The sequence below is a fragment of the Fusarium oxysporum genome, chromosome 8 (assembly GCF_000149955.1).
Source record: "Fusarium oxysporum f. sp. lycopersici 4287 chromosome 8, whole genome shotgun sequence".
NCBI lineage: Eukaryota > Fungi > Ascomycota > Sordariomycetes > Hypocreales > Nectriaceae > Fusarium > Fusarium oxysporum.
This window is the reverse complement of record NC_030993.1, coordinates 226126-253799: the sequence shown is the minus strand read 5'-3', so window position 1 is coordinate 253799 and position 27674 is coordinate 226126. Positions and strand designations below refer to the sequence as shown.

General features: G+C 49.1%; 5 protein-coding genes across 5 annotated transcripts; 2 read left to right on the top strand and 3 right to left on the bottom strand.

Moving 5' to 3' along the window:
• Positions 1-443: 443 nt before the first annotated feature.
• On the bottom strand, positions 444-5723 carry FOXG_18393 (uncharacterized protein). The gene is made up of 6 exons (XM_018398467.1): positions 5294-5723; positions 5122-5240; positions 4899-5069; positions 4828-4852; positions 4216-4776; positions 444-4164 (listed from the first exon to the last, which is right to left on the bottom strand). Exons 1-6 carry the CDS (start codon positions 5695-5697, stop codon positions 651-653), a joined length of 4794 nt encoding a protein of 1597 aa, XP_018236396.1. The 5' UTR covers positions 5698-5723; the 3' UTR covers positions 444-650.
• A 267-nt stretch (positions 5724-5990) lies between these two features.
• FOXG_02720 (uncharacterized protein) lies at positions 5991-7965 on the bottom strand. Its single transcript, XM_018380181.1, has 2 exons — positions 7230-7965; positions 5991-7171 (listed from the first exon to the last, which is right to left on the bottom strand). The coding sequence occupies exons 1-2, from the start codon at positions 7386-7388 to the stop codon at positions 6191-6193; spliced, it is 1140 nt and encodes a 379-aa protein (XP_018236395.1). The 5' UTR covers positions 7389-7965; the 3' UTR covers positions 5991-6190.
• A 1474-nt stretch (positions 7966-9439) lies between these two features.
• Positions 9440-9974, top strand: FOXG_02719 (uncharacterized protein; the record flags this gene model as incomplete). Its single annotated transcript, XM_018380180.1, has 3 exons — positions 9440-9527; positions 9581-9687; positions 9741-9974. 3 exons carry the CDS (start codon positions 9440-9442, stop codon positions 9972-9974), a joined length of 429 nt encoding a protein of 142 aa, XP_018236394.1.
• A 133-nt stretch (positions 9975-10107) lies between these two features.
• Positions 10108-15480, bottom strand: FOXG_02718 (uncharacterized protein; the record flags this gene model as incomplete). Its single annotated transcript, XM_018380179.1, has 1 exon — positions 10108-15480. The coding sequence occupies one exon, from the start codon at positions 15478-15480 to the stop codon at positions 10108-10110; it is 5373 nt and encodes a 1790-aa protein (XP_018236393.1).
• A 394-nt stretch (positions 15481-15874) lies between these two features.
• On the top strand, positions 15875-26770 carry FOXG_18392 (uncharacterized protein; the record flags this gene model as incomplete). Its single annotated transcript, XM_018398466.1, has 3 exons — positions 15875-19849; positions 20291-21449; positions 21510-26770. 3 exons carry the CDS (start codon positions 15875-15877, stop codon positions 26768-26770), a joined length of 10395 nt encoding a protein of 3464 aa, XP_018236392.1.
• Between the last annotated feature and the right edge of the window lie 904 nt (positions 26771-27674).

Here is a 27674-nt window from a genome sequence, read left to right as displayed (position 1 = left end):
CTGTAGAACAGACTTGTGGTACACGGTACGGTGAATTTTAAGACAACTCCATGGAATATGACATAAAAGGTGCTGATGCTGGTGCTGCCTTGAAGCCTGGTTTAGATAGACGTTACATTATCAAAGCATGTTTCTGGCTTGATTCTAGCCATAAACAAGAGTGATACCTAGGCCAGGCTTAGGAAAGAGTTTTAACCAGTAAGCACTAACCTCATATGAACAAGAACGCCGGAAGCCTACTCATATATTACGGCCTCAGGCCCTGTATGGATGTACGTGTGCTAGATCCTCACAAACTCTAATTTGCAGTCCCCAAGGGAAGTACAGGGTTGACAGGGCTGTGAGTCAACTACCGTCGAATAGACCCGATCACTGACAGGATCCTGGCCCAAGTTGGAGACTGTTGCTATGACGCGCCAGTCTGCTAACCCATGGAATTCTCCCCTTGTGGACACCAGTCAAAGTAGTACAACGCATCGATTGCGTAACCCAAGCCAGATTCAAGGATAGGTTAGACTAAACATCTAACGACGCCATACCTCTCCGTCAGTGCACTGTCAATCCTCGAAGACCCTAGAAATTGGTGGCGGCTGTTGCTTAGAACCATGCCAGGTTAAAGACAAGCCACTTAAAGCTAATCCTAACCTCTATCATGTACTAACAGAATATACCAAACCTCTCACTCTTCCATAACGATTCTTAAGCTCAACAAGCTTATCAATCCAAAGATCACACTTCTCCGCATACGCCTTCTTGAGGGCTTCATCTATATCCGCCCCTGCGTTAGCCAAGACCTCAGCACCGCTCCAATGACACAATCGGATAGCAAGCATCAATGCAGAATCACCTCCCAGGTCGTAAGCATCCAGTACCGCTCTGTCATCACCACTACACAAAGACCTTAGCTTTTCGGGGTTCATTGCACGAACTGCTTGGTGCAGAACTGTATCGCCGTATGCATTCCTGGCTATGTCGTCCACTACAGGAGATTCGGTATCCGTTGATAAAACTTCGTGGAGAGTCTTCTCAATCTTCTTCTGTCGTAGTTTTCGTGCTGTGAATAGTGCCTTTCTTTGATTGTAGACGTCATTAGGGTATGCAGCCAAGACCTTTGCAACCAAGCCTTCATCTCCAGCCTTGGCTGCTGCAATAATATCTGGGGGCTGAAATTCCACTTGACGCTCGCTTAGAATAGCCTTTATCCTTGTCAGATTGGCGATTGTTGCAACTGCATATGGTGTCTCTCCGGTGTCGCGATGCTGTACGTTCAACTGTGCCCCGTGCTCGAGAAGGGCCCTTACCATCTTTTCATCTTCCTCCTGCACAGCTGTATGCAGAGGCGTCTCCCCTGATGAACTTGTCGATGAGATGTTACTCATGAATTTGATCAATAGCATCGCAGCCTGGTCCGATTGCTTCCGAATAGCATTGCACAGCGCATCAGTGAAAGCTGTCAGCCGCCTACTTTGACATTCATCAATATCCTTCTTAACCAGCAACTCGGCAGCCTTGTCAGCCTCCACGAGCTTGGTCAAGCTTGTGATGTCGGAGAGCTCAATGGCTTGTATGAGGGGTGTCCCACTGGTAATACTTGGCGTGGCCAGAAACTCAATCAGAGTCTCTGGCGCAGTCTGAAGAATGTTGTCGAGAATGCATTGTAAGTTCTCATATTTCCGATACCTCACCGCCACGGTAATTGGAGTATCATCCTTCGAGGTTAGAGCTGCTAGTATAGCATTGTTCTCTAACGCCCATTTCAAGAAAGCACTATCTTCTCTACCAGCGGCTATGTGGCAAGTACTGAGGTCAGATCCATCATGGCTGGTGACATCAGCGCCCTTTTCGAGAAGCAGATTCAAGATTGAGAGAATCTCAGGATCGATATCATTGCCTTGTGTTGGAGCAACGTCAACGAGACAGTGAAGAGCACTGGATAATATCTCTTTGCTAAGTGGCAGACTGTCAATCATAAAGGTTGTAGCAGGCCAGTTGAAGTGGTTGATTGCCACATGTAACAGGGTTCGCCCTTCTTTGTCAACATAAGAGGTGTTGGCTCCTCCATCTATAAGACGCGTCATCAAGCGTACGTCATGGTCATATCCGACCTGTATAGCGAGGTGAAGTATGTTGTCTGGAAGCGTGGTAGCTTGAACAGGCCAGGTATCCAGTACCATATGTGCAATTTCAAGCGTCAGCCTGTCGTCCGACAATGCCTCTGGTAGAAGCTGCTTGTGTGCAAAGGCACTGTCAAGTCTTTGCTTCAAGGTCTCTATGAATACTCCGCCCTTCTCGAGACAACCAGGCAGAACAGCCAGTATGCTCTTTGCTGTCGAGACTGGGATTAGCTTCTTGAAGATGGTTGTTTCAGATAGTATCATCGATGTTTTGAGGCATTCGCCGTTTTCTTCTAACAGGCCTATCTCGTTTCGGCCATAGGCCTCGGCATGGCGAAGGAGCAATTCAACCCCAGCCTTGTAGTTGCTGGAGACTGCCAGAAGTAATGGTGATGAGACTGCCAGAAATAATGGCGCCGAGACTGCCGTCTGCGGTTGGCGTTCGGATGATGATTCCGGTGCCCACTCCTCTGAGCGTCGACTTAGGCCCCCGATAGTTGCTGCAGCGGACCGTCTCGGCCTGTATCCCCCGCCATATTTCCCCGTCATCTCAGGGTCAGGTTCTTCCATTTCTCTTTCAGGCTCTTCTTGATCATATTCCCAAAATCGCAATTTCGGAACATTAGAGGTGAGTAGCTCCGTGGCGCAGTCCAGATTCTGCTGCTTGATAGCAGCATGCAGAGGCGTCCATCGGTTCTTGTCACCGATTTCTACACAGTTCGGGTTTGATAACAGGAGCTTGACTACTTCCAAATGGCCCCTATCAATAGCGTAGAGTAGCGGGCTCCAACCACGACTGTCGGGTTTATTTATGGCTTTTGGAGTAAATGCAAGCATCAGACATTTCAACCACGTCGCGCTTCCAGTTTGTGCTGCAAGGTGGAGAGGCCCGCGCCCATCTGGCATGGTCGTGTTCTGGCTCGCCATCTCTGCGAGTGGTGCTGCCAGACCATCCCAGTTGTTCTCAATGGCGATGAAGAGCGGCGTTCGTCCGTCTTCCTCACAGCGATTCACATTTGCACCAGCTAAGATAAGTTTGCTGACAGCTTCTTCGTTTGCACACTCGATAGCTAGATGCAAAGGGGTTCTGCCTCTTTCATCTGTTGAGTCGATAAGATCAAGTCCCAGAAAAAGATCGATCACCGAGTTTTGATCGTTCTCGATAGCCATATGTAGCGGCGTCCTGCTCCCCACTTTGGCTTTCGATATCTGCCAAGTCGCTTTGCTGAGATGGCTATCTTCCAAAAGGATTCTTGCCAGACTTGGCAGCCCATGGGCAGCAGCGACGTGCAGTGGTGTGATTCCCGGAGGATACTTGTAGTATCCGTGAAGATAGCGTGCTTTGCGTACCCAGAACTTGAAGTAGTTCGAACTAGGTTCGAAGAACGGAAGTAGAACAGAGGTCCAAATATCTTTAAGATTGGCGTCTGAGAGTTTTGAAGCATAGGCTGGCCAGTTGCTAACAGCATGTTGGAGGAATGGCGTATTGGCAAAGACTTCGGGACTGATGTATAGATCGTCATCCTCCAGCGCAGCCTCTACTTCTTCGACAATGCCACCAGCCGAAACGCTCTCAATGGTCAGATACTGAATGCAAGCCGTGAGAAGCTCGATATTGCCATCAGACTTATCGAGATATAGCTCATTATCCCTGTTTCCCTCTAGCCTGGGTGATTGGAGAAACTCATACACGGAGTAGTGTGCCAGATCAATCTTTGAGGTTGCCTGAGACTCCCGAATCAAACTTCCGCAGAGCTCAAAGACGTAACTCTTTTCACGCAGTGAATTTGACTTCACATCGTCGAGAGTCCTTGTGTCCGACGCAACGGCGATTCCTTCAACCAATTCTGATAAGTCGAGGGGCTTATTAGCAAACATGACAAACTGCAAGATACGCTTGGCAAGCATTTTCTCTTCTTCATCTTCGAGAGTTTGAAAGGCCTGCTCGAAGGTCTTCTCGAGGTTGCGAGGTAGAGCCTGCACAAGCTTTGGACCGAGACCTGTTCGGACGCGGGAAAGATGATCAATCTGACATATAACCCATATAAACCTGTAGAGGCGGACCGTCAGCCATTGGTTGTGAGATTTGGTGGCTACTTACATTCCATCAGCGCGAACAATTAGCTCCTTGATGACCGCCTCAACTTCAGATCCGCGAAATCGGCGCTTACTGAGCTTTTTGCGGACCAAGCTCTCAATGTCTGATGCAACGTCTGTCGACGTAATTGCGATTCTGAAGCATGATGAAAAGGCATCTTCAAGACCCATTCCAGCTCTGCTCGCTATCAGAATTTTGAACTCAATATTTGCCTCGGGTAGAGTCTCCAAAAAGTCCAAGATCTCCCAGTAGCCACTCATTTCGTCCAAGCCATCGATGACAAGGAGAACTCTCTCGAAGTAATTAGAGAGATCAGTGAATAGAGCTTGCAGGTCTTGGAGACTTGGGTGAGCAGATCGCTTGCGATGTTTTTCGTAGACATTATTCACAACTTCCAAGAGGGCGCTTGTGTTGGAAGATTGTTTGAGAAGCTGACCTATGAGCGACCCGACTAGATTCGTAGGCGAAAGACTGGATGGGTTGGTGAAGCGACAGTAGTGGTAAACTACAGCATTACTTCCAGGCTCAAGCGTAGACTCTTGAAGCGATTCGATAACCTTGGATCTATACTTGTTAGCTATATTGTATTAAAGGGTCTTGAATGCAGAAACCCACATAACCACCGACTTCCCTGAACCCTCTAGGAGAATATTTAGCACTAGTAGCACGTAGGTCAATGCACTTACGTGTTCCGTTAAGGCATAATAATGCTGAACCTGGACAGGATAACCAATTGTTGAATTCTTCCCTCTTCAAAATCCACTCAGCCGATGAGGTATCTCGTTGCTTGCATAGATCATTGTGCTCATCTTCTGTTGGTGTGCCAAGCCACTTGATGATCTTTTCTTGTTGCTGAACTGCACAGTATCATTTGAGCGCCAGTTTCGCAAGGAGGAGATAAGTACTTACTTTGACCAGCATCTACCAACTTACCAACTGCCTTCTCAACGCCCTTCTGAGTTTCGCCTAATGACTTCAACTGAGTCACAATCCCCTCCATCTGGATCTGGAGGGTTTCGGATTGAGAGCTTGTTCCATATCAGTATTTCTTCTTTCCTGGGTAGGCCAAGAAAGTCTTTACCTTTGCTCAAGCTGAAAGCATAGGACAAAGAACATCTTGTACTGCTCAATACGTCGAAGTAACTTCACGGCCTGCTCCTCCCGTCCACCAGCTTTGATCAACATCTCAATGCGATTTGACTTTGAAAGCTTGGCTAATAGCTCATCGATAAGCTTTATCGTAAGCTTGCTGTCTTCAATGGTTTTGTGAACAGCCTCCAAATCGACATCGAGAGAGTGAAAGGACTCTAGGTGTGCCTTTACACCCAGCAAGATGCCCGAGAAATTGGCTGTCTCATTAACCAGCGTCTTTGTGTCGCTCGTATCCTCATTCAACTTTGAGTTCAACTTATAGCCAGCTGATATAACAGCACCCGCGAGACTCACCAGGCCAGCAATACTGGCAGCGAGCGATAATGGATCCATGATTGCGTTGCAAGAGAAAGATTGAATAATTATGTTGAACCATGTGCGGGGATTTCAGCCGCACGATATTTCAGTAAGCAGAGTGGTACAAGCCCACATCAACTGCAGAGCTTCTTACTGGTTAGGAAATGCGGCCCATCTTATCACATAGACTAGCCCCTTCAGCTATTAGCCAAGTAACGATGGAGTTCCGTATGGAAACAAACGGAAGGCGACACTAGACCCGCGCGACATTCTTAATCTTAAATTTAGCGCCTCAACCGAGCAGGACATAGTCACTACATTGAGTCCATTAATTGATTGGTGGTTAATGCTTATAATTTTTTTATTTTTTGTTTTCGCTCAACATAGGTAACAAACAGTAGCATATTTCACAGAAGCAATGCACCCTACTATTAATGCTACCAGAATATATAGAACCGATATATCATCTGAGCTTTTATTATAGATTACTTGATCATGATTAATTTCCCTGTTTCCTCCTACTGCCAGCTTAGGCAGTGAAGTTGCGGTGAGCAAGCTCGTAAACAAAACCAGCAGTAACCTTAGCATGTTCAATGACGTGACCAAAGTCAATATGCGCAATAGTATCGTTAGGAGTGTGGATGTAAGGGTTGTGGTTTCCGAAAGGCGTCTCGAAGAGGAATGACGAGGGGAAGCCGTTGCGGTTAGCCGAGGCGTGGTCAGAGCAAGCATAACCGCAAGTAGACTCCTCATAGGGAATATCCGCGTATTCGTCAATGAGGAGCTTGAGGAAGTCGTTCTGTGTAGGGCTGGTGTTGTCGGTGATGAGACCGAAGCGCTCGACTCCGTCACGGCCCTTGTAGCCAACCATATCCTGGTTGAGCATAGCCTCGACTTGGATGCCGAGTCGGGCGTAGTTGTTGAAGATGTCCTGAGATCCGAGGAGGCCAGTCTCTTCGGCTGAGTACCAGTGGAACTCAACAGTGTTGAGATGATCGCCCTTGGCAATTCGGGGATCCTCCAGGAAGGCAGAGAGGAGGTTCAAGAGCATGATAGATGCAGAGCCATTGTCATCGGCACCAGGAGCACGACCAGCTCCACGATCGTTGGAAATAACCGAGTCAAGATGAGAACCCGTGACAACAGTCTTGAGACGGACTTGTCCAGGAATCGAGACAATGATCGAAGGCTGCGACCAAGCCTGGTGCTGGACCAGTCGGACCGAGGCATAAGGATGCTTGCTCTTCTTGATAGCCTTCTGGATCTCCTTGTGGAGCCACTGAGCAGCTTCAACTCCGAAGGCAGAGTTGAAGTAGCGGTTGTGGAATGAGGAGAACTTCTTGAGTTGCTTCTCAATGTTCTTGGCGTTGACTTTCTTGACGATTTTGTTGACGTTGGCTTGGTGAGCAAGCTTTTCGGGGAATTTGCTGGTCGTGCTGGCGAGACGAGCACCTGAGGGAGCGGCGCTGTGATCCTTCCACTCTGTGATGTCGAAGAAGTGAATGTGGTCCTGCAAACAATCAGCAATCAAGCCTCTCTACCTGCTAGTATGTTACAGGGGAACGTACGTCAATCATCTGAAACTTCTCGTCCTCAGTAACTTCGACAGTCTCACCGGGTGCGGTCTCTAGTGTGTAGAGTTTCTGCGCGCGCTTTCCGGCTCCAATTGGTGCAGTAGCTGTAGCCGAGGCAGCCAGCGCCGCCATGAGAGGGACTGTGTAACGCATGATGTGTAGTTGGACGGTGCAAGGTCAGAAGATCAGAGAATGGGCCCGATAGCGAAGGAGAGAGTATTGACGAAAGAGGCCTTGCAAGTGGGTTGAAACACGGGCAATGTGGACAAACCATCATCTTTATATACCTGCAGATCCTATGCAAACTCCGGTTGCCCTGGATCTCAATACCACCAAGCCTCGTGATATCTCCATCCCCCGCAAGAAACAATTGGCATTGAACGGTCAATGCGACGTTTTGGTAAACGATTCGTCTGCATCGTCGGTTGCCAAGTCATTGGGTGACATTGCCTACTCCACGTTGGGAAGCTCATGAGGGGAATTGCAAAAGAGCCAAGCGGTCGGATTGAAGGACATTGGTTAATTAGTGGAAAATCGCAACAAGGTCAGAGATAAACATGACGCGGGTCAGCATTCGTTCCTGGGTAGTATGCAAGGAACGCTGGGCACTTGTCGTTTCCCCGCATCTCGATACTGAATGATACTGGTTCAATTAATGGTCTCGAAAGTCGAAAGTCATTCTACAAAGCAAGTAACCCAAGGATAGAATTAATCGTGACTTTTCGTTAGCTTGAAGGGTAAAATTTAAGCTTAATTGAAACCATGTCTTCCTCAATATTCACCGCTCCGCATCTTCTTAGCATGCGCTTCAAAAGTTCTTTGAGAGGGGTAATTGGGCTCGGCATTGCAGGAACATGCCCTTATAGGCAGGTCGCCTGGTGATCATCCCACCTTAACCCATAGTTGGAAGGTGACGAGAAGCCTTGGAAGGTGAGCTTTTTGCTGAGTAATCCGATGACAGAGCTTCGCTTCAGCATCTATCTCTTAGACACATGTTGCTCGAGTTTCTTTCCGCTCAATCACTGGTTACCAATGCGATCTCTGACAAAGACTATACATTCAGCAGACTGTGCATAAAATTAATTCCTCTTCCATCTCGTACCACCCTACCAACTCGAAATCGGGCACCGATGTAGATCTTGGTGGCTTATGCTCGCTAAATAAGCAGCGAGGGTCTGTTATCATCCCCATAACTACCATTATCTTATATTTGGTTAAGAGCTGACTTATCTATGTGCCCAAGGTCTTCTTAGACCAAGTCATCGCAGTACACCTTTACTTAAAGACATAATTCACTCTCCTCAATATGCACATAAGTCTTCGTGACCGAGCCGGATACCCTATACAAGACGACTCCGATAGTTACCCTTACTACTGCTTGATCCGCGAGTCAAAAATATCTTTACTAGCACCTGGTACTCGTCATTCGTTATCCACCGAGGATTTCTCAAACAATCTTCACCCCTTTAAGGCCTCTATTGATCTGCGTAAGGATTTGGACCCCTGCTCAAGACCTAAGCCAGGCCCACGGACGAGCAGGCAGCGATATTGTCGAACATGCCTCGAACTCTACATCCTGTTTTCTGAACAAGTCCTTTCTACTAACTCACTTTGCTTCTCTCTTATTTTTTCACTTGGTAGACTTCCGTCAATTGATCTCATTTCCAAGATGCCAGCGATTTCTTAATGTCTCCCTCATGTCCGTGTCCCTTCTGCCCCACGGGGCGCAATGACGTAGTATTTTTAATCCTTCTCATCCTTCGACAAGCTAGCCCAGAACTAAAACAGACTATCTTTCCTTAAACTAGGGGTAATCGACAAATGTATGGGGAATAAGCTTATGGGTAATAAGTTTTTCCAGATTATCTAACCCTTGAATTGGCCAAATTGAGAGACAAAACAAGATCATAGCCTCACTTCAGAATAGCAAGACCCACCAAGGCTGTGCGACAACACCAGCCAAGAACCATTATACGTCATTTCATGTCTCTATATCGATGATCATTTCAGGCAAAATTTTTATTGTCTTGATCATTGAGAAGATCGTCATACTGTTTCATTTATAGTCCGAGTCTTGGCAAGTTCATGATGGATATATAAGGGCACCAATTTCAGCTCGACTTTTCGAAACATCAGCAATTCATCAGCCTTAACTTACAATCCCAGTATACTTGCAATCTTTTTCCAAGTCCATACTCATCAAAATGTACTCTATTCTTCGTATCGCTAGCTTGATGGCCTTAATTGGCTATGCTCAAGCTGATTTCGCAGTTGGCACTTCTGCATCTCAAAGTATGCACGCATCTCCTCTTTTGCTGCCACTGTTGATTCTAACCTCGACTTAGTGGGAATTGGAGAAATCGTTCCTGATACTGGAGGTGACATCTATAACACTGATGCAGTCGCTGTATCATACCCAGGCGGCTGCCTCGACAACGTCCAGCAATTCGAGGTACATTCAAACCCCAAGATACTTCAAATTTCATCATGCTAATATTCTCACAGTGTGTTTCCGAGAGATGCCTTATTGAAGGTTTCTTTGAAATCCGAGGGCTGAAGACGGAGGATCAATACGGCTTTAACTGGAATGGCGAGGGATGGGAGTTCTCACAGAATAGCGAGATCTTAGGTTTCTGTACCAAGAATGACGATGAAGGATGCACCAAGACGGGAGTAAATTACTCACTAGGGTTCTTCTCACACATGCTTTGCACCGGCTCTATCAACTCCGGATTCTAGATTTATACCTACTTCAATAATATTAACATTAGGACAGAACTTATCTGAAACAGTTAATAAACAGCAAGCAGTAAAGTCAATATGACTGTAAAATAGAAGAACGCTATTAATTAATTCTAAAGCCGTTTGATGCCTAGTCGTAATTGCGAAATGCCAATACCGGTTCAAAATTAACCTCGTAGTTGTACCATTTTCCTCCCCCAATGTGAAAGTAAACAAAGTGAGGGGTAATATAATCATCCGGCTCAACTCTCCCAATTATCGGCTTCTCACCGATAGGAATCCATTTATTAAGCTCCTGCCATCCCCAAGCCGCCCACTCGTTCTGTAAAGAGTAGATAGATTCCTTACGGCTCCAACTCGGTCGAAGGGCTAATGACTCAGCCCAGGCAATTTGAAGCTTACCATCAGGATCTGCCCACACTACTGAAGCTGTTTTCAGTCTGACGTTGCCTATATAGCATATATCAGAGAGCGGATTCGCAGTGCCTGGAGACGAAATCCTAATAATGGTATCCCAGCCTTCGGGTGAGTTTGTAGTCTCGACAAGATCGATACGAGATCCGAAACAAAGAGCTCCATCAGTAGAAATCCAGAGTACATAAACGTTGTTGTTGGAAGAGGGGATGGTCCGGCTGTGTCCGATAGAAACGGTCAAAGACGTGCCGGGAGCTGCGTCGACATCACGATATGCAATGGCTGTTCCGCTGAGCTTTGACCGAGACTTGCCAGATTTGTCAGAACAGGTCACCATGAGGTCCCCATTCGCACGAATCCAGAAGAGGTATACTGCTTTGCCATATTGCGAGTCATAAGCCCATGTAGTTGCCATCTGAGCCGGTCGCTTCAGATTTGGTGATGTGACGTCGATGCTTCCAGCTGGTAATGAGGCCTGAGGCTCCACGTCGATCCATCTCTCTGAGCCAGCCAGTAGTCTCCGCCCAAAGACCTCTCCTCGAGGGCCTAACCACCAAACTACGGGATCAGGGAAGGACTGCTGGCGATAAACAGGCCTCTCTCCACAAGAAACTATTGAGCCGCCTCCAAGTGTTGATGCAGTGCCTGGCGGTGCTAGGATGTCACTATGCCATTTCTCTTGTTCCACTGCGCAGTGTCGCGACCAGACATTGACGCTTCCATCGTTGCCAACCCACACGATTTTAAACATAGTCTTGCTTGAATTCATATCGTCGTTAATCAGAAGTACAGTCAGAGCGCCGGCGCCCATGAGCTGAGGTTGGGAGTCGTCTATTTCAGGGCCAGGATATCGCTTTACGGCATATGGCGACCGACATGTGAGGGCTCCAAGCGACCGCCCGCTACTCCTCCAGTAAAATAAGTCGGTTTGAACGAAACTTCCGTGGCTGGACCTGATGCTAGCCAACTGGCTGTTGGACATCGGGGCAGTCGGGTCAAAGTCAACTGGTTTGTCGAAGAAGGGACTGGCGTTTGCTTCTATCTCCGGCCTCCCGCTGAGTACAAAGGACCAGTTTACCAGAGTACCGCGAATCCTGGGGTGTTCCACCACAACACTTCCATCGATGAGAAGACCAAATTCCTTGCTGCCGTTGATACGAGATTCAAGATCAGACAGCATGAAACGGACAATCTCGTTGCCGTCCTCCACACTGACATCAATGGGCTCACGGTCTGGCAGCTGAGGCTTTCGGATCTTGAGAGAAAAATTCCGTTTCAGGGAAACTTCAAGTCCCCTAAGAGGCGGCCAGATGATTGATAGGTGTTGAGTGCCCCAGTAGAAGGAAGAGGATCCCTTGAGTCTATCAATGTTGGGCAACCTCGGAAAGACAAAGGGGGCTGTGTCTGGCCCGAGAGCATGCCCACCGTCCTCTTCAACTATCCTGAGTCTCATCTCAAGAGGTAGGAAGTCTTTGAACAGGTCCAGTGGGATGTTCTTGCTGCCAGTGTACAGAAATCCTTGCCCATTTGGCATAGACTGCGGACTGGCCCATAGATCGAAAGGCTCATCAAAGGGCTCATTGCCTTGTTGCTGTGTGACAAAAAGACGAATTCTGGCATTACTCGGGGGCATTTGGGAAAGCACAAAGGCAAAGGAGAGATCTTGCTTCTGCAGGGTGTACTGGACTGACTCCTCTTTGAGAGTGGCGACGACTGCAGGTTGAATCGTCAGCCGCGTGGTGCTTACACTTGTTTCCCCGTCCAGGCTACTATACCGCCATGTTGCATCGAACCGGACATGTCTTGATAGTGCTTTAGGTGGGTCAGACTGAGGGAGAAGTAGCCTCACGCCTCGAAGGATGAACGATGTCTTGAAAGCTGCCATGTTCACCGGGAGCAGTCTGCTAAATCGTGGAGTAATTTTGATGATGAACATGACTTGCTTCTCTTCTTCCAAGCCCACGAGGTCACCCTCTTTGGGTAGTGCATTGGGGGAAATGGAGTAGAGACTAGACGTGTCTAGCCTACACTCGTAAGACCACCACCGACTTGAATTGATATCCTCAAGCTTAGGAATATCAGCCTGGCTAGCGGTTCCAGGAATAACCATGACAGCCCTGGAGCCGTCATTCACCGGATCCGGATAAGTGTCGGAGCTGAGAGCAACAGGGATCCTAAGTTCGAGTTCGGCCGGATAACCGCTTTCTTCTCTGGCACTCAGATTAAATATGAGATCGGTCGGCATCTCTGTCGCGTAGATCAAGTTGGTAGCATTTCCTGGGTCGTAACACAGGCAGCAGCTGACGTGCTGTAGAACTTCTCGATAAGGAATCATAGTGCTAGGGTCGGGCTGGGTGTCTTGAGATGTATGCTCCTTTCCGCTCCTGGGCTCCATTGCATAAGGAGAAATAGAGGCACCGATCGGTAGCCGTGGTCCAGTTGGCAAGACCATATCGTTACTTGGAGGCGCTCTACTGTCAGCGGCCTGTTTCTCAGTTGTCTCAGGCTCCGACCCTGATTCTGGTCTCGAACCAGCTGAGAGCTTGAACGCCGCCTTGGTCCATCGCTCTGAAACGGAAGGAGGCTCGTCTCCCCGAAGATCGTTCGTAACCTTCAGCTGCAGGCGTAGATTGGTAGCCCTGAGCTGAGTAGCAAGCAACGACGAAGGATTTCTCTTATCTGTGAAAATCTCATCATTTCCGCTGAAAGCCTCATTATACTGATCCATATAAAAGCTGGGTCGGAGCATTTGTGTGTCAAAGTCGTAAACATGGCGTGACTTGTCATTTTCGAAAGTTTGGCTAATAGGGTCACCGACGTTCTGTCCGGTCTGTTTGGGTATTGGACGATGAAACAGTGTGATTTCATCAACAGACAGGTTCGTCCCTAGAGAGAAGTCTTGCTGGTGGTGGGGTTGGCTGATGCGAATATAGTCGAGCTCTTGCTCGCCCGGAAGGCGGTCGAGAAGGCAGACAAGAATATCGTCAGCCAGGACTTGCATATAGACGACCTCCAAAGCGTCTCCTGGAGCGCCAGGAGGGAGAGGAGCTTCAATCTTGAGGTCTGGAAATGCACTGACGGCAATACTTCGAATGAAGAAACCCCAGCGAGGTAGTTGTGGTACAGTTCCACCACTGAGAGGCATATCGAGATATTTGTTGATGCATTGTTTGACAGCCCGTCGAATGGCATCGTCGTCGCGCGCAAAGTGGTTCGCGAGGCTTAGTCCGCCATCCACAAAGCAGTCGATCCAGTGATTGTCTATGCAGAACGTGCGGATTGTCTCACCGGGAAGCATTTCGAGGTCTAGAACGAGATTATGTAGCGGAATACCGGCCAGGTGGAAGCGATCAATAACCCAAGCACGGATAGCGGCTGCATCTGCATCAACATCCCGTGCTGGTATAGGGGTTCCGTCTGGTCTATTTGATTCGTAGCCAAACATGTGAAGAGCTACCTGTTGAACCTCGTCATCGTAGTCTTTGTGAGTATACGACGTGTCTCTGGAAAGACGCATGACGGGAAGATTCGCGGTATCCGATACAGTACGTGTCCAACGGCGTGCAGGGTTTCCCTTGCTGATACCGCTGATGTCTTGTACCCTTTGAAGATCATTTACCGTATCCTCTAGGGTTTCCAGATAGGACTCGCTGCTGCTCAGAACAGAGTAGCCCCCTTGGTTTAAGGCCTTCGCCTTGGCACGCCTTACCGCCTCAGAATGGATCTTACCCCTCAGTCGAAGCAAGCTTGCACTCAGTGTTCGATCTGCCATCATTATAGATCGCCCAAGCGTCCAGGCTGAACTGTAAGAAGCATCTGGGATACCCGTCGTCTTATCAATGACGGTGAGGCCCTCACCGTAAAGTGAGAAAGCCTTGGGAGGATTCTCGTCAGGCCTGACGGGGATCAATGGACCTCTTATCTTCCTGCTTGCCTTGATTCCAGTAATATCCGTGTGCGGCTTCAAAACGTAGCCTCTCCCAGCCACTGCCTTTGACCACTTAATCGCCTCAGGTGGGCCTCCAGCTAACCTATCGGTAGCCTGGGAAGCCTGAAGGGGTGCGACGTTTTCGCCAAGCTTGATCATTATTTTTGCAAAGTTCTCAGCGCTCTCTGGGACGCTGGTCCATTCCCATGCATGAAGAGATACTACTCCCACATACTGGTTGGTGGCATCGCTGGTTGGTAGCTTGATCTTGTCAAGGTCTTCCATCGAGATGAGGTGTGAGACGACTCGCTTCGGTGAAGTTATGCCTGGTGGTCCAGTACGAGGACTGACAATAACAGAGAACTGTGGCTTATGAGCATCACTATTGTCATCTGCAAACAAGGCCGCCGTGAATCCGCTAGTGTTCTCCTGCGTGGAGGCCATGAACGAAAAGCTGGATAAGTCGGCGGTACCATCCCACGCTGTTTTGTCTTCCCCCATGAATATACTCTTGAATAGTTTAGAGTCAAGAAGTAGAAGTGATAAGTCGTCATCGGAATTGAAATCCGAATTTGCCCCTTCCGAGTTCAGGGCTGACTTAATAGTACACTCGGGGTGAACGAGTCTTGAAACCTTGGTTTCTATAGAGCCAAACTCGCTAGACTTCTCAGAGCTCGTAGTGAATCCAAGGTCTCTCCATATCTTGGGGTCTGTGACAAGCTCATCCTCAGCAAAGGTCAGAACGGCCATTGATGATAGTTTGTTGAAGCTAGAGGCTTTATCAATCGAAATTTCCTTCTCCCAAGGCGTTGTGGCATGACTAAAAACAACATTGGCCAGTGTCCGCGAATAGGCGCTATGCCCAGGTGCTGGATGAACGCGATTCAGATCTGCTGGATCTGCTAGACGGAATTTAGGCTTGGATACCCGCACGCCTTTCTCCGGAGTCGTGAGAGTGGTAGACTCTCCGCTAGGCAGAGTGATTTCTTGCGAGACCGAGAGTATATAACTTCCGGCCGTCAAAGTGGGTTTCTGGTAAGACCAAAGACGAAGCTGTTCTGCAGAAGCAGGGGCATCTTGGTCAAGGGATACCGAGAGCTTGCCACCTGCTGCCAGGTGATTGAAAGTTGGATAAAGATGGCTACGAGAGTGAGACTGCATCTTGTCTCTAGCAGGTTTTGGCTGAGAACAATGTTGTCGAGTTGGAGGAGAGTGAGTATCAAGATACGCACGCCAACCATCTTTGCAGAAAAGGCTGCAATTGACTGTCGGTTTAGTTCCGCTCATGTCCGTCCTCCCGAGCGGGGCTAGACTTTCTAGGCCCGGTAGTGGCGCTGCTGACATGGAACTATTGCCTGCAGGACATCACTAGTTCGTTGAAAAGCTCATCGTTGTACTGGGAGAGAATTGGTTATGCGCACTGTCCCACTCATCTTGTTCTTGTTGTTGACATAGGTAATCAGCTAGCTACTGAAGCTGTAACGATGTCACCAAGTCCTGTTCTTAATCCTGTTGGAGATATTTCGTGTTAAGATTCATCTCTTTTGTTATCATCATGACTTCTCAACACGTCCCTTCGGCTCGAAACGAGTTCACAGTTGTTGTGCCAATGGCTGTACAAGCCTTGGTTGTTGCTCAAGACTTCCCTCAGACATCAGCTCAATTCGCTCCTCTTATCGAACCTGACTACGCAACTCTACTTCGGCATCCCAAAGCTGGAGCACCGGTTCACGATCTAATGGACCACTTGGACCTATCATACTGGCGTATGCAAGCCAGGTATAGCTCGCGCTTCATCAGCCCCATCACAGGGGAGATGCGTCCTGAGCGCTGCGGTATCTACCTGTCTTGGTGTCTCCCGCGACTCTACCGCACGTCTATCACGGCAACAGAGAGCGCCTTGATTGGAACATCAGAAGTTCAAGGTAATGGTATGCAGCAGTGGGATTCTCGCAGGGTTCTTGCAGGCTTTAAGTGTCATGTTGATCCGCAAGCTCAGTCAACCCATGATCAGTCTGTGCAGTTCCGTCCTGCCCCAGATCGCTGGATAGTCACCCGCAAGGTCCGCGGTAGCCCAAGTCTGACCAAACATATTCTGGTTGAGAGTAATTGCATCCGTACAATAAATATTAGCGATACAGATATGGCCGAAGACTTTGAATCGACAACCTGCCCTGCCATGGACCCTTTTAAGACTTCTAGGACGGTTGAAGGACAGCTCCTGTTGCGAATGGGACGATCCAGGCCGCTCACAGCTGAACCTGAGGAGGTGGCCCGGGAAGAGTTTCGTGGACCGTTCAATGCCTTTGAGCTGGGGCATGAGTATTTTGCTGATTATGCGCCTCACAATATGGGGGTTTTCACATATTTTGACAACCTTGATGGAATCGACGAGGAACTGGTCGACTATTCCGTCATTGGTTTTCATTCTTGGCCTAAGGAGTCCGACCCATTCACCTTTATCGACGCTGATAGAGTTATTGGATACGACAATGCCAACGAACCTATCTCCATCACTAACAAGACTCTCCTGGACGCGCTTCATCTCAAGGTCGACCAAGATTCGTCCGTAGGCTCTGACTTTGCACGCTCACCGGCGACTGTTGGTGGACGCACTCTCACCCAGGGCATCTTACGGAATGTTAGATGGAACCGAGCCGAGTCACAAGGTCTTCGCTGGCCTGCCGCTTCACTACAACGAGCTATCTCTACAGAGCAGCCTATCGCTATAGGCACACACATGCTGGATGCCCTCGAAGCGTATCTCCATCTCGCAGTAGGTCGCAGTAGCTCAGTACAGGCCACTACACACTCTGGTTTGTCTCAACTTGCCATGCGCATCTTTGCCGACAAAGATGATCCTGACTCCTTGAGGAAGGCTGCTGAAGATGCCGCGTCGCAGTCATTTTTAGCCAGGCCCCAGGACATAGTCTGGGTCTTTCCAAAGGACGATGCGAAAGATGTTTCTCAGGAAAATGAAATGAGCAAAGTCGTGGCAAATCTCGTCCCTAGATTAAACATCCTCAACCAAGGACAGCTTGTCCTTGACACTTGCATTCGAGAACGCAAGCAGCTTATGCAATGTCTCTTCAACTGCTGGTGGAATGCAGCAAGTCTTTGCAATGTTCCGTCAGACAAGCAGCAACCATTGAGAAACAAGATTCAACAGGAATCTCGTGACATTGCGAAACGCCTAAAAGAGTTGAGCGGTTGCTATATTACAAACTATGACAAAGTCAACAGTTCGAAGAGCGAGCTCGAGGCGCTTCTTCCTAGAAGCAAGAAACTTGAAGGAGTTCCCACGAATCCTTTCGGCCAGCACCAAGATCCAAATGTACTCGTCGCAGGCGCCAAATCCGGCTGGCCAAATAACTTCAATGATGTGCTGCCTGTACGATTAGCCGCTGAGATATGTCCAGAGGCCACTCACTCCACCGTCTCCCCCGAGGACTGGCTTGAGTATAAGCTCGGCAACCTATCGGCACCTGTGACAGCACTTCTACAAGAGCTCGATGGCCCCTCACCAAGAGGTGCACAGAATCCTTACGTAGATTTCGAGGACATGAACGATACACAAGGCTGGTTTCCTTTGTTCGTTGAATGGCAACTAGAATACTACCACTTACCCTTCGAGCGTTGGCGACTAGAAAGCAACCAAGATACCGGACGGTGGCGATACGTCATTCCGACTGATGGCGGAGTCTCACTGGCGGCAGACAGCGCTGTGGGAAATGATATGCGTGTCATAACAGGACGCACAGAGTTTCTTCCAGAACCTGGCAAGTCGCTCCAAGCAAGACTTGAGCAGTTATTCTCTCAGACACCGGTGAGCGGCTCTGGAGATGAAAGACGACGAGACGAGATGCTCAAAGCAGTCGGAGGGCTAGAATACTTCTCTGCCAGCCTTTCTGGTCTTTCCGATCATCTTGTAACCTTACGACGGGGTCACCACCCGCGCCCAAAGGCAGATGATAGCATAGTCAAATCCGTTCTCGGCATTGAGGCGGACTTTCTGCAGGAGCTGGAGGAAAATGGCCCAGCAGACTTGGCACCGTATGGCCTCTCGACACCGCTGGCTCCAGAGTACACGAGCCAATTCAGCCCCTTCAAGCCTGTAACCCACGGTCAAGCTCGCTTTACCAAATTTGCAATTGTTGATAAGTTCGGCCAGGTTGTGTCCGGCATTGGTCTAGGGCCCGAAGGTGACGGTGCAATGTATCCGATCATCTCACCCAGTCTATCTTGCGACGTCCTTCCCGTGCTGAAGAATGAGAATCCGTCTCTCTACTGGCCCAACACCGTTGTTCAGGCTGAGAGATCTGCCGGATCATGCCAATTCTTCCAAATTCCACCGCGAATAAATCAGCCAGCGCGACTCAACACTCACTTCCTCAAACCTCTTACCAATGAGAATATACAAAGCTCAAAGACTATTATCAGACAGGTTGCTACCGAGTGGGATAACCCAATCTGGGCGTGGGTACTCCCAAACTTCCACAATCACAGCCTCCAAGTCTACGATCCGGAAGGAGAGTTTGTCATCGAGATGCTGCTCCGTAAAGGTACAGTGACACCATCTGAGGGACCTAACAAGGCTATTATCCGGCCACCTCCGACTGGAAGACTACCAATCTTGGTGGCTGCGCTCCGGGATCCTGAGACGTGTTGGTCTCTCTTCGATATGCTCGCCGGTGCAAGTGACAACATGTCAGCTACAGGCGCCGATTTTGACCAGGCTCTACCAGCTGCTCTTGGACGCCCTTTCTGCATTGCAGATGTTGGTGTATCTCTGGAACTCAGCGCGCCGCCGCTGAAGGATGCTTCTCTGTTGTCCTGTGTAAATCCCGAGCGCAATCTAAGTGATTATAGCTTCCCTGTTGCGCTAGGGAATCACCAAGCTGCATTTGACGGGTTGGTTGGCACCTTTTCCTCATCAGGTGACATTGGCAAGATTGCTTCCTCGTTTACTCGTGATGGGAGGCGCTTGACAATGTCAAGCAGCGGTCTTATGAACGATCGCCGGGACGAGAGTGAGCATCCACAACCGTTACTTTTGAATCCCTATTTCTTGCCAAGTACGCTTGGAGGCAGCCTCGATGAGGAGCACCGCAAGAAGCTAGTCATTGTCAGCACTATTGTCGACCCCAAGACGCCAATCCATATTTACTCTGGATCACTCTTCCCAGTGACCCCTCTATCGCTACCACGCTGGCCTGTTGACAATGCTTTGCGTACAATGCGCGCTTTCTTCGCTATCGGTCCCATTTTGGTACCAGCTATACCGCTGCCGGCAGACAAGGACAATACAGATACAAAGGCGGACGAGAAGGATGCGGCGCCAAGTGTGCAGATGCCCCTAGGTGGTGGGGAGGGGTCCAACACATGGCGGTGGCTGCAGCCAACAAAACAAGATGGGCAAGTACATGACGAGATGGAGACAAAGTGGTCTGAAGTTGCTATTATGCCATTGGACAAAACACTCAATGTTGAGGCGGCAAACAAGACTGAAATGATTGAAGGTTATGTCGTTGTAAGGTCTGATTTAAGAGGTTCGAAACTTAGATAGTAGGCAACTCTAGTTCGTAGAACAATGGAACAACCGTTGGCGAGTTTATGTAGTAGCATACACACATCGTGTTAACCTCTGGTACAAACAAGTCAATATCTGAGGTGAAAAAGGACATCTAGTATTCCGAGAAGGTCTAGGGTAGTGACCTCTAATCGCCAGTAACCTAACCTATCTGACCCATGCCACAATCGCTAGCCTGGATCCCCACACAGTACAGACTGACTCCCAGACCCTCTTATATTTTCCGGAGCCTGCATGCCGCTCGTTCTTTTTCGCGTATAGCGGCTTATCAAAGCCCTGTAGGCCGCCTGATTTAGACCTTTTTCCCGTAGTGCCATTGTGACAGCGAAGCCAATTCTCATGCCCGTTTTCAATAGTTTCATGCCGATTCGTCCTCTTTAGGTAGCAATGTCCGTTATCTTCCGGTTATACACCCGCAGTAATACGCCGGATGCTAAAGACAGCTGGATCACGATTAACTCTCAATTCCTTTACCAAATCTATCTCCTCATTGCATCTCAGGCTACGGGGCTAGCATCGAGCATTGCCTGTTATCTTAACATGAACGAGTACGAGAATTATGCCGTTGTATCATACTTCATCAATGTCGGACAGGGGGATTCCGCCGTTCATATTCTCAAGTCCAGACATTCGAACCATGTCACAGCCGCAGTCTTAATTGACGGTGGCACGCCTCAAGCTCATGTCGCTGTCAGTACAGCCATAGCAAAAATACGCAATGAAATTAACAACCTATTCGGGTTCAGATCGATTGTGGTAACACACTGGGATAATGACCACTACGGCGGTGTCATGCAAATGTTGTATCAGGACTGGGAAAATCATAGGGCGAACAATGTGGCCATGTCATATGTTGATTGGAACGAAACGACGCTCTACTGCCCCTCGAAAGCTGCCAAATCACTAAGTCACAACTTTCCCAACATCAAAATTGAGTTGGCAGATGGAGGAAGAAACTACCTCCTGTTCTTTCGGAGCGCAAGAGTGGCCTGGGATCCAATCTGCCGTGTCATTATCGGTACATATGCTATTGGCTACAATCTGTTCACTGGGTGTCAGCACCTTGAGGAAAATGGGCGGCTAAATACTGTACAGCCACCTCCCGATTTGGAAGAGTCTCTGGGCGAGGTCTATGAACACGCACCAGAGCTTAATAATCGCAAAAGACCGATATTTCTCATCTATGGAGTAGACGGGATGACCTTTAGAGACGGGTGGGCAGTGCCCGACCCCTCGTGGACCAACAGAAACCGGAATGACAAAAACGCTTCATCTATCATGGCGCTGGTAATATGGCCTATACCCTTTGAAGCCGATGACAACTGGCAGATGCGTGTCTCACTTTACACTGGCGGGGATGCCGAAGAAGGCCTCGAAGAGGCAATGATGGGCTGGTTGGGTGCGGAAGGGGGACGATCCATTCATCTCGACGTCGTCAAGGCCGGCCACCACGGCTCGCACTTTTCTACCACTGAAGAGTCTTTTCTGCACAATCTACAATATCTCGTCATCTCCGCCGGACGGCAGTATGGCCACCCAAGTAAGCAAGCAACTCGCTCCAACGAATAAGCAGGCATGGACCAAGAGCTAACAACCATAGGCTTCGCGGTGGCCTATTGCTTCCTTGCGCTGGCGGATCACCGTGAGTACCGGAACATGTCGCGACCTTCGATCCTCTGCACAAGATACCCTTACTGGTTACGATGGCACCCGACTAGGCTCAAGCTTGTCGACTGCAATCCGGCAACTGTCATGAGCTGGGGCCAATCGGCCCTGGCCATTCAAGCCCGGCTTATTGGTCTTGACGGTAACTTCTTTCCAGGGTATCTAGCGAACTGCTATGGAGATGCATTGAGAGATGCTAAAGCTTTCGCATTGCTCAACTATCTCTTAAACGACACTGAGGCCAATTTTGATAACATTGTTAATGCTCATCCACATCACCCAATGGTCAATACTCCTAGCCCCCCGCATCCACGAAATACGGAAGTTGAGTATCGTATGCGGGCAGTCCATCAGATCCAGCAGATAATACGGCAGCGTCATGGCCATGCCATTCAGCCTGGGATGAACTGTACTCGGGGTCTACAATGGGTCAGAACAATTGCCATGGGGGATCGCCCTAATGTTGCATATGATCCGGAGCATATCATGGACCCGGCTGTTCTTCACCATATCAGAGAAGCAGCCCAGATTTGGGATAACGATGACGACCTTGCCTGGGCATACATGTTTCCAGATCAAGAGGCTGTGGCCTCCGCAGCGAATTGGGCTTTCGAAAGAGGCACCGTCGATACATATGGCCTCCCCGCGACCGTCAATATTCAGCCAGGGTTTATGGCTTCAAACATTACTCCACCCGGGTTCAACTCCGTTGAGGACTGGATCAAATCCCTCCTCATGAGGGGTCTAGTAGACGAAGGGCCCAATGCCGAGTCAAGCTTTGACAAGGTGTTGTCAAAGGTGGACTCTCCATGTGCCAGATGGTTTGAGCACTGCTTTTCTTGCATTGTACACCTCGGACTGATTGGAAAACGAAATGAGGGGAGGCCATCGCTGACAGGGGCCAACATTAGACTCAAGTTGAGCAAAGATGAGGCACAGGGTCATCTGCAAGATTCATCTCTGTCATTTTCCACGGACGAAGCAGTGCGCACTCTACAATTCGGGACTGGGGCTGGACCGTGGCAGACTCCTTTTGGGTTCCAACTCAACGTGCAGGGCGTTCTTTTTGCGTTAGATGGTTCTTCTTCACTCACCATAGCGCAATTAGCCGGTCTCATAAATTTCCCCTTATCTACCAACGTACTGGTTTCCAAACTGCTGGGCTCTCTCGAACTATCAACATACGAGCAATCGCGTTCCGGCATATGGTTCATCCCACAGTTCAACTCCCGTACCATCATGCGGATTGCGATGAGGCCCAACAACATCAATGCCACTGGTGAGTTGAAATACCTCATAAGAGAGAAGCTTGGACCTATCAAGATCTTGGAGGCCAACGTTGTCGGAACTTGCGTCGTCGGAGACCTGGGTCCCAGTAAATGCGAGTCGTCATCTAAGCTAGGATTGCAACTTGATCTTGAGTGGGAGGGCAGCACTGAAGATGATCTGCCTCCTTTTGAGGGCAAAGCTTCTATTGAGTTCTCGGAGAGTGGTTTCCAACTAATTTTCAAGCTTGTCAGTAGCACCGGTCTCCTTGAAAAGTTAACAAGCCGTGCTCTACAACTTCTAGGCGGTTCGTCTGGCCAGTCTCTGCATGAATCACAAAGCCCTTCGTTCAGGGAATATTTGTCGCAAGCCCTGGGCGGTGAATGTGTTTCTGTTCATCGGATCGCTGTCGCCTTTGACAAAAACAGGAATCTTTCATCTTTCGAGATATCAGTCGAGGTTGACGCATCTTTCGGCAGCACCTCGCCTGTCCCTTTCCTTGCGACTATACGTTTGAACAAAGGGTCTTTTGAATTGTCAGCACAGACCTGGCCAATACCTTTATGGGGTAACCCTTCTTGTCCACTGGCATTGCACCCTTTCTACGAGACAACTACTCTGACATCCCCATTTACACCTAATCCTATCTACAAAATTCCACTCAAGAGTTTGCTTCGCTTGCCAAACGACGCGCATATACCGCCTGGTCTTCCAAATGTGGTCACAGATGTTCAGTTGGCCCTGGGCTACAGTCATGGCAGAACAAGCGCCACATTTCATACCATTCTCGAGTCTGATCCCAACGTTGCTGAGCTCTTTGGCTCAGAAGACCGGGCCCTGGCGCCAGCTTTGGGCTTGGAACGAGTGACTTTGGATCTGGGCATCATCTTCCCACTAAAGGGTCAAGGAGGGTCAACTGACATTACCATTGGGCTAGAAGCCTGTTTGACACTGTCACTCCCAGCCGAGCCAAGCTTTAGCTTTCCAGAGCCACCTCAAGTACCCATCATCGTGCAAGTATCTTACCGGAAGAATGACCGGCGGCATGAGTGGCTGGCATCCGCAACTATCGAGCAGTTGAGAGTGGCCCATCTTTGTAACCTGTTTGCTCAAGATGGCTCCAATCATGCGATTCTGGACCTGATGGGCGGAATATACGTGGCCCGTGCTGGTATCGAGCATCAATACGACGGCGGCACGTCACTCAAGATCGATGGCAGCATGCATCTTGGCGCAGATGAGTCCGGCCCTGCTGCAGAACTCGATTTCGTATACCAACACCAACCAAAGTCGCAGGGTTGGTTTTTCAGCGGATGTTTGGGTTTGGGTTCCAAATCGGGCACTTTACGAGTAGTGAACCTGCTCAAAGATATTATCGACGAGACCGAGCTGCCTGGCTTTCTCCGCAACTTGGCGCTCCCTCTCAATAAGCTCAAAGTCAGACTCGAATGCAAGAAGATTTCAGACAAAACGAACAACGCCCACGTCATCTTTTCTCTAACCATATCAGTTGACAGCTTTGCTATTACGCTTGTACAGCTTCGTTCCGTGGCATCTGCGAATTTGAGTGCTCTCGCAAGAGCCAGCGACAAACGCGTGTTAGGCGCAGCAGAGGATACTGGACCGGCTCAGCTACTCCGTGTCGTTATGCCTACCATCCGTCGTATCCCAGAGTTCCCTGTTGTGGGTACGATAGAACAGCCCTTTGACCAGCTTGGTGTTGTGTGGACGAACCGGGATCTGAATGACTCGGAGGTTGGCATTCTCAATGACATTATCTTTGAGTCTGAGCCATTGCTGAGCAAAGATGGAGCGATTGGCATACCTCGTGGCATTCACTTTCAAGTCACTATGCAAAGCGCTGGAAAGCGAAAGTTGATAATCGACCATGTCGTCAAAAGAAACAGAAAGAGTCTGGTTCAAAGAGGTCTGAAACAGGGCGAGAGTGACACAGGGATGGCCGACGAAACACAGTCTTCAGAAAAGACAATAGCACCAATATCAAGAAAGTTCGGTCCTCTATCTATCAACAGCATCGGTCTATCGATTTCTGGCGATTCATTTAGCACCCTCGTATTTTCTCTCGATGCAACCCTCACTTTCGGACCAATCAGTGTTAAACTCATAGGTCTCACTCTCACTGCCGACTTGGAGGCTATCAAAACTCTAGACAGCCTCAGAGCCCTGACGTTCAAGGCTCTGATTGGAGGCATGGCTCTTGAATTCGAAAAGCCTGATACTCGACTGTCGGGGTTGCTTGTTCCCTTCGGCAAAGACACAGACCCCGAAACAGGTTTCATGGGTGCCATGGCCGTCTCGGTCGCCAAGTGGTCAGTCACTGCGGCTGGTATGTATACGGAAAACAAGTTGAGTCACCTCAAGTCTGTCTTTGCCTTTGGCGCGCTTCGTGGGACCCTATTTACCATAGGTAGTGTCGAGGTTAACAGCTTCACCGGTGGTTTCGGCTACAACTCGACACTGAGGCTGCCATCTGTATCGCAAGTAGCTGAATTCCCATTCATCGCGATGAACAGCAATATTTCAGAACCAACAGGATCATTGACGTCGCACCTGGAGACACTCAGCAGCCGGGATAAAGGCGGCTGGGTCACCACTGAGCCTGGCAGTATGTGGTTGGCTGCCGGTGTCGGTTTCAAGGCCTTTCAGACGATAGATTCACAGATTCTTGTGGCTCTTACCATGGCCGATGAGCCCAAATTTGCCGTCATTGGACAAGCCACAGCAGTCTTTCCCAAGGGCAAGTCTTTGGACAAAGCTTTTCTTGTCCTGGATATTGTTATTGCTTCGGAAATCGACCCTACGCATGGCACAATCCTAGTAGCTGGAGAGCTGACGCCCAGGTCATTCATCCTTGACCCGTCCTGTCGGCTCACGGGAGCTTTTGGCTTCAAGGTTTTCCTAGCAGGATCTCCGCATCAAGGCGACTTTGTCTTTACCGTCGGTGGCTACCACAGTCAGTACGCGGTACCATCTCATTATCCTGTCACCTCTTCACGCGTAGGCATACGCTGGCAATACGACTCCCAGATCTATATCTCGGGTGAAGCCTACTTTGCCATCACGCCACAGGTCGCCATGGGTGGTGGCAGGATGGACTTGGTCGTCGACAAGGGCTGGGTTCGTGTTGTCTTCAGCGCTTGGGCAGACTTCTTCATGCACTATCACCCCTTTAACTATGCTCTCCAAGTTGGTATCTCGCTCTGGGCCGAGGTGAACATCCCTGCGTTGATCTGCAGCATACATCTAGGTCCCAAAGAGTTTTCTGCCCGTCTTGACCTCCATGGGCCTCCAATGGCGGGACACGTCCATCTACACTTTTGGAAGTACGATACCATCATTGCGTTCGGAGCTCAGGCAACCCAGCCATCGCCTCTGTCATGGGAGCAGTTTCTGAGGATGGTTAAGAACATGCCAGCTGAAGCTCATGAGTCTGACGCGATTAAATCATCGAATCACACAATCAATATCACCAAAGGTGTTGTGCCCGTTCACAAAGACGCAAAACCAGCAACGGATGATAAAAGCTTATCTGAGATTGAGATCCGTGCTACCCATCTCGAGTTCCAAGTACAAGCAAGGGTCCCGATCCTGTCACTAACTATTGGGGCTGCACCTCGCAGTAAGATCCAAGGCTCTGCATCACTATACGCACGCCCAATGCAGGATACTGAAGCTATCATAGACTCACGTCTTATTGTTATACTGCACCCCAAAGGTCGAAAGGATGTTCCGGTTGAGCTGGGAGTTCAGAACGTTATCAAACAAAAGGTCGCACCAGCTCTCTGGGGTCAATATAAGCAAGGCAGCAATCCAGCTTCCATCGCCTCGGAGAACATGCCTGAACATGCTTTGGCCTTGGATTTCCGGGTAGAGCCAGCACGCTCATCAAGAGAATCTGCCAACGATTGACATTGTTGGGTTCAGCTCCACCAACTTGAAGGAGGGCAAAATACCTACATTTAAGGAGGCAAAAGAAGAGACTTTCAGGCTTGAGAGCGTACAGAGTGAAGAAAGGGGACATGCACATATGCAATGCGTTGTCGAAATGGTACAGAAAGCAAAGAATCGGCCGAAGTGGGCTAAAGAGCTCCTAGGGAGGTAATAATAAGCCAAACCCTCAGAAGCATTTTCTACTCTTCCATGTCATACTCTATCCAGGATTTCTATGCCAAGAATGATAATAAAGGATACACCAAGACAGGAGTGATTACTCACTCGGATTCTTCTTCTATATGCTTTACACCGGTTCTATCAACTCTGGGTTCTAGAATGTACTATATACATATAATTTAATTACTTCAGCCTTACTGGGCCTGAAAGCCTCTCTGCAGCGCATCATGTGTTTCACTTCTCATCAGCCTAATTGCCTATGGGAGCTGCGCTGCAACTGCGGCACGGCTGCTAAGCCTGAGGATAAGGCCAATGGCTCAAGGTGCTGGAGCTTGGAAGCCGCTTATCTCACTTCAGTCAAAATCCGCAAGCACATCACTTCCTATTAATCAAGTGCAATCTCCCTTGCAGATTCTTGAAACAATAGCTCTCCCCGTAAAACGTTATCCGAGTTCCAATCCCTGAAACATCGGCTGACCGTCGCTAAACTCGGGAGAGCGGGCGGGTAACCCGGGTGGTCCGGGCGCTACTGTTGGTGTGTATTAGCCGAACCAAAACCAGAACGTTTGATTTGCTCAACAACTAATCCTTGTTTCAGCTCATTTCTCGCGTGCCCGAGCTACCCTGTCTAGGAAGGCCGTTTAGAGACTCAGAAGCATAGTAAAGGAGGCAGAATGAGTTGATGGATCGGAATCTCTCTGGA

Bases quoted from the DNA above. Each gene is read 5' to 3' on its own strand.
- FOXG_02720 (XM_018380181.1), bottom strand. From the start codon at position 7,388: ATGCGTTACACAGTCCCTCTCATGGCGGCGCTGGCTGCCTCGGCTACA. The intron at 7,172-7,229 runs GTACGTTCCCCT...GATTGTTTGCAG, and splicing joins AGAAGTTTCAGATGATTGAC to GACCACATTCACTTCTTCGA.
- FOXG_18393 (XM_018398467.1), bottom strand. From the start codon at position 5,697: ATGGATCCATTATCGCTCGCTGCCAGTATTGCTGGCCTGGTGAGTCTC. The intron at 4,853-4,898 runs GTAAGTGCATTG...ATATTCTCCTAG, and splicing joins ATTATGCCTTAACGGAACAC to AGGGTTCAGGGAAGTCGGTG. The intron at 4,165-4,215 runs GTAAGTAGCCAC...CCGCCTCTACAG, and splicing joins ATTGTTCGCGCTGATGGAAT to GTTTATATGGGTTATATGTC.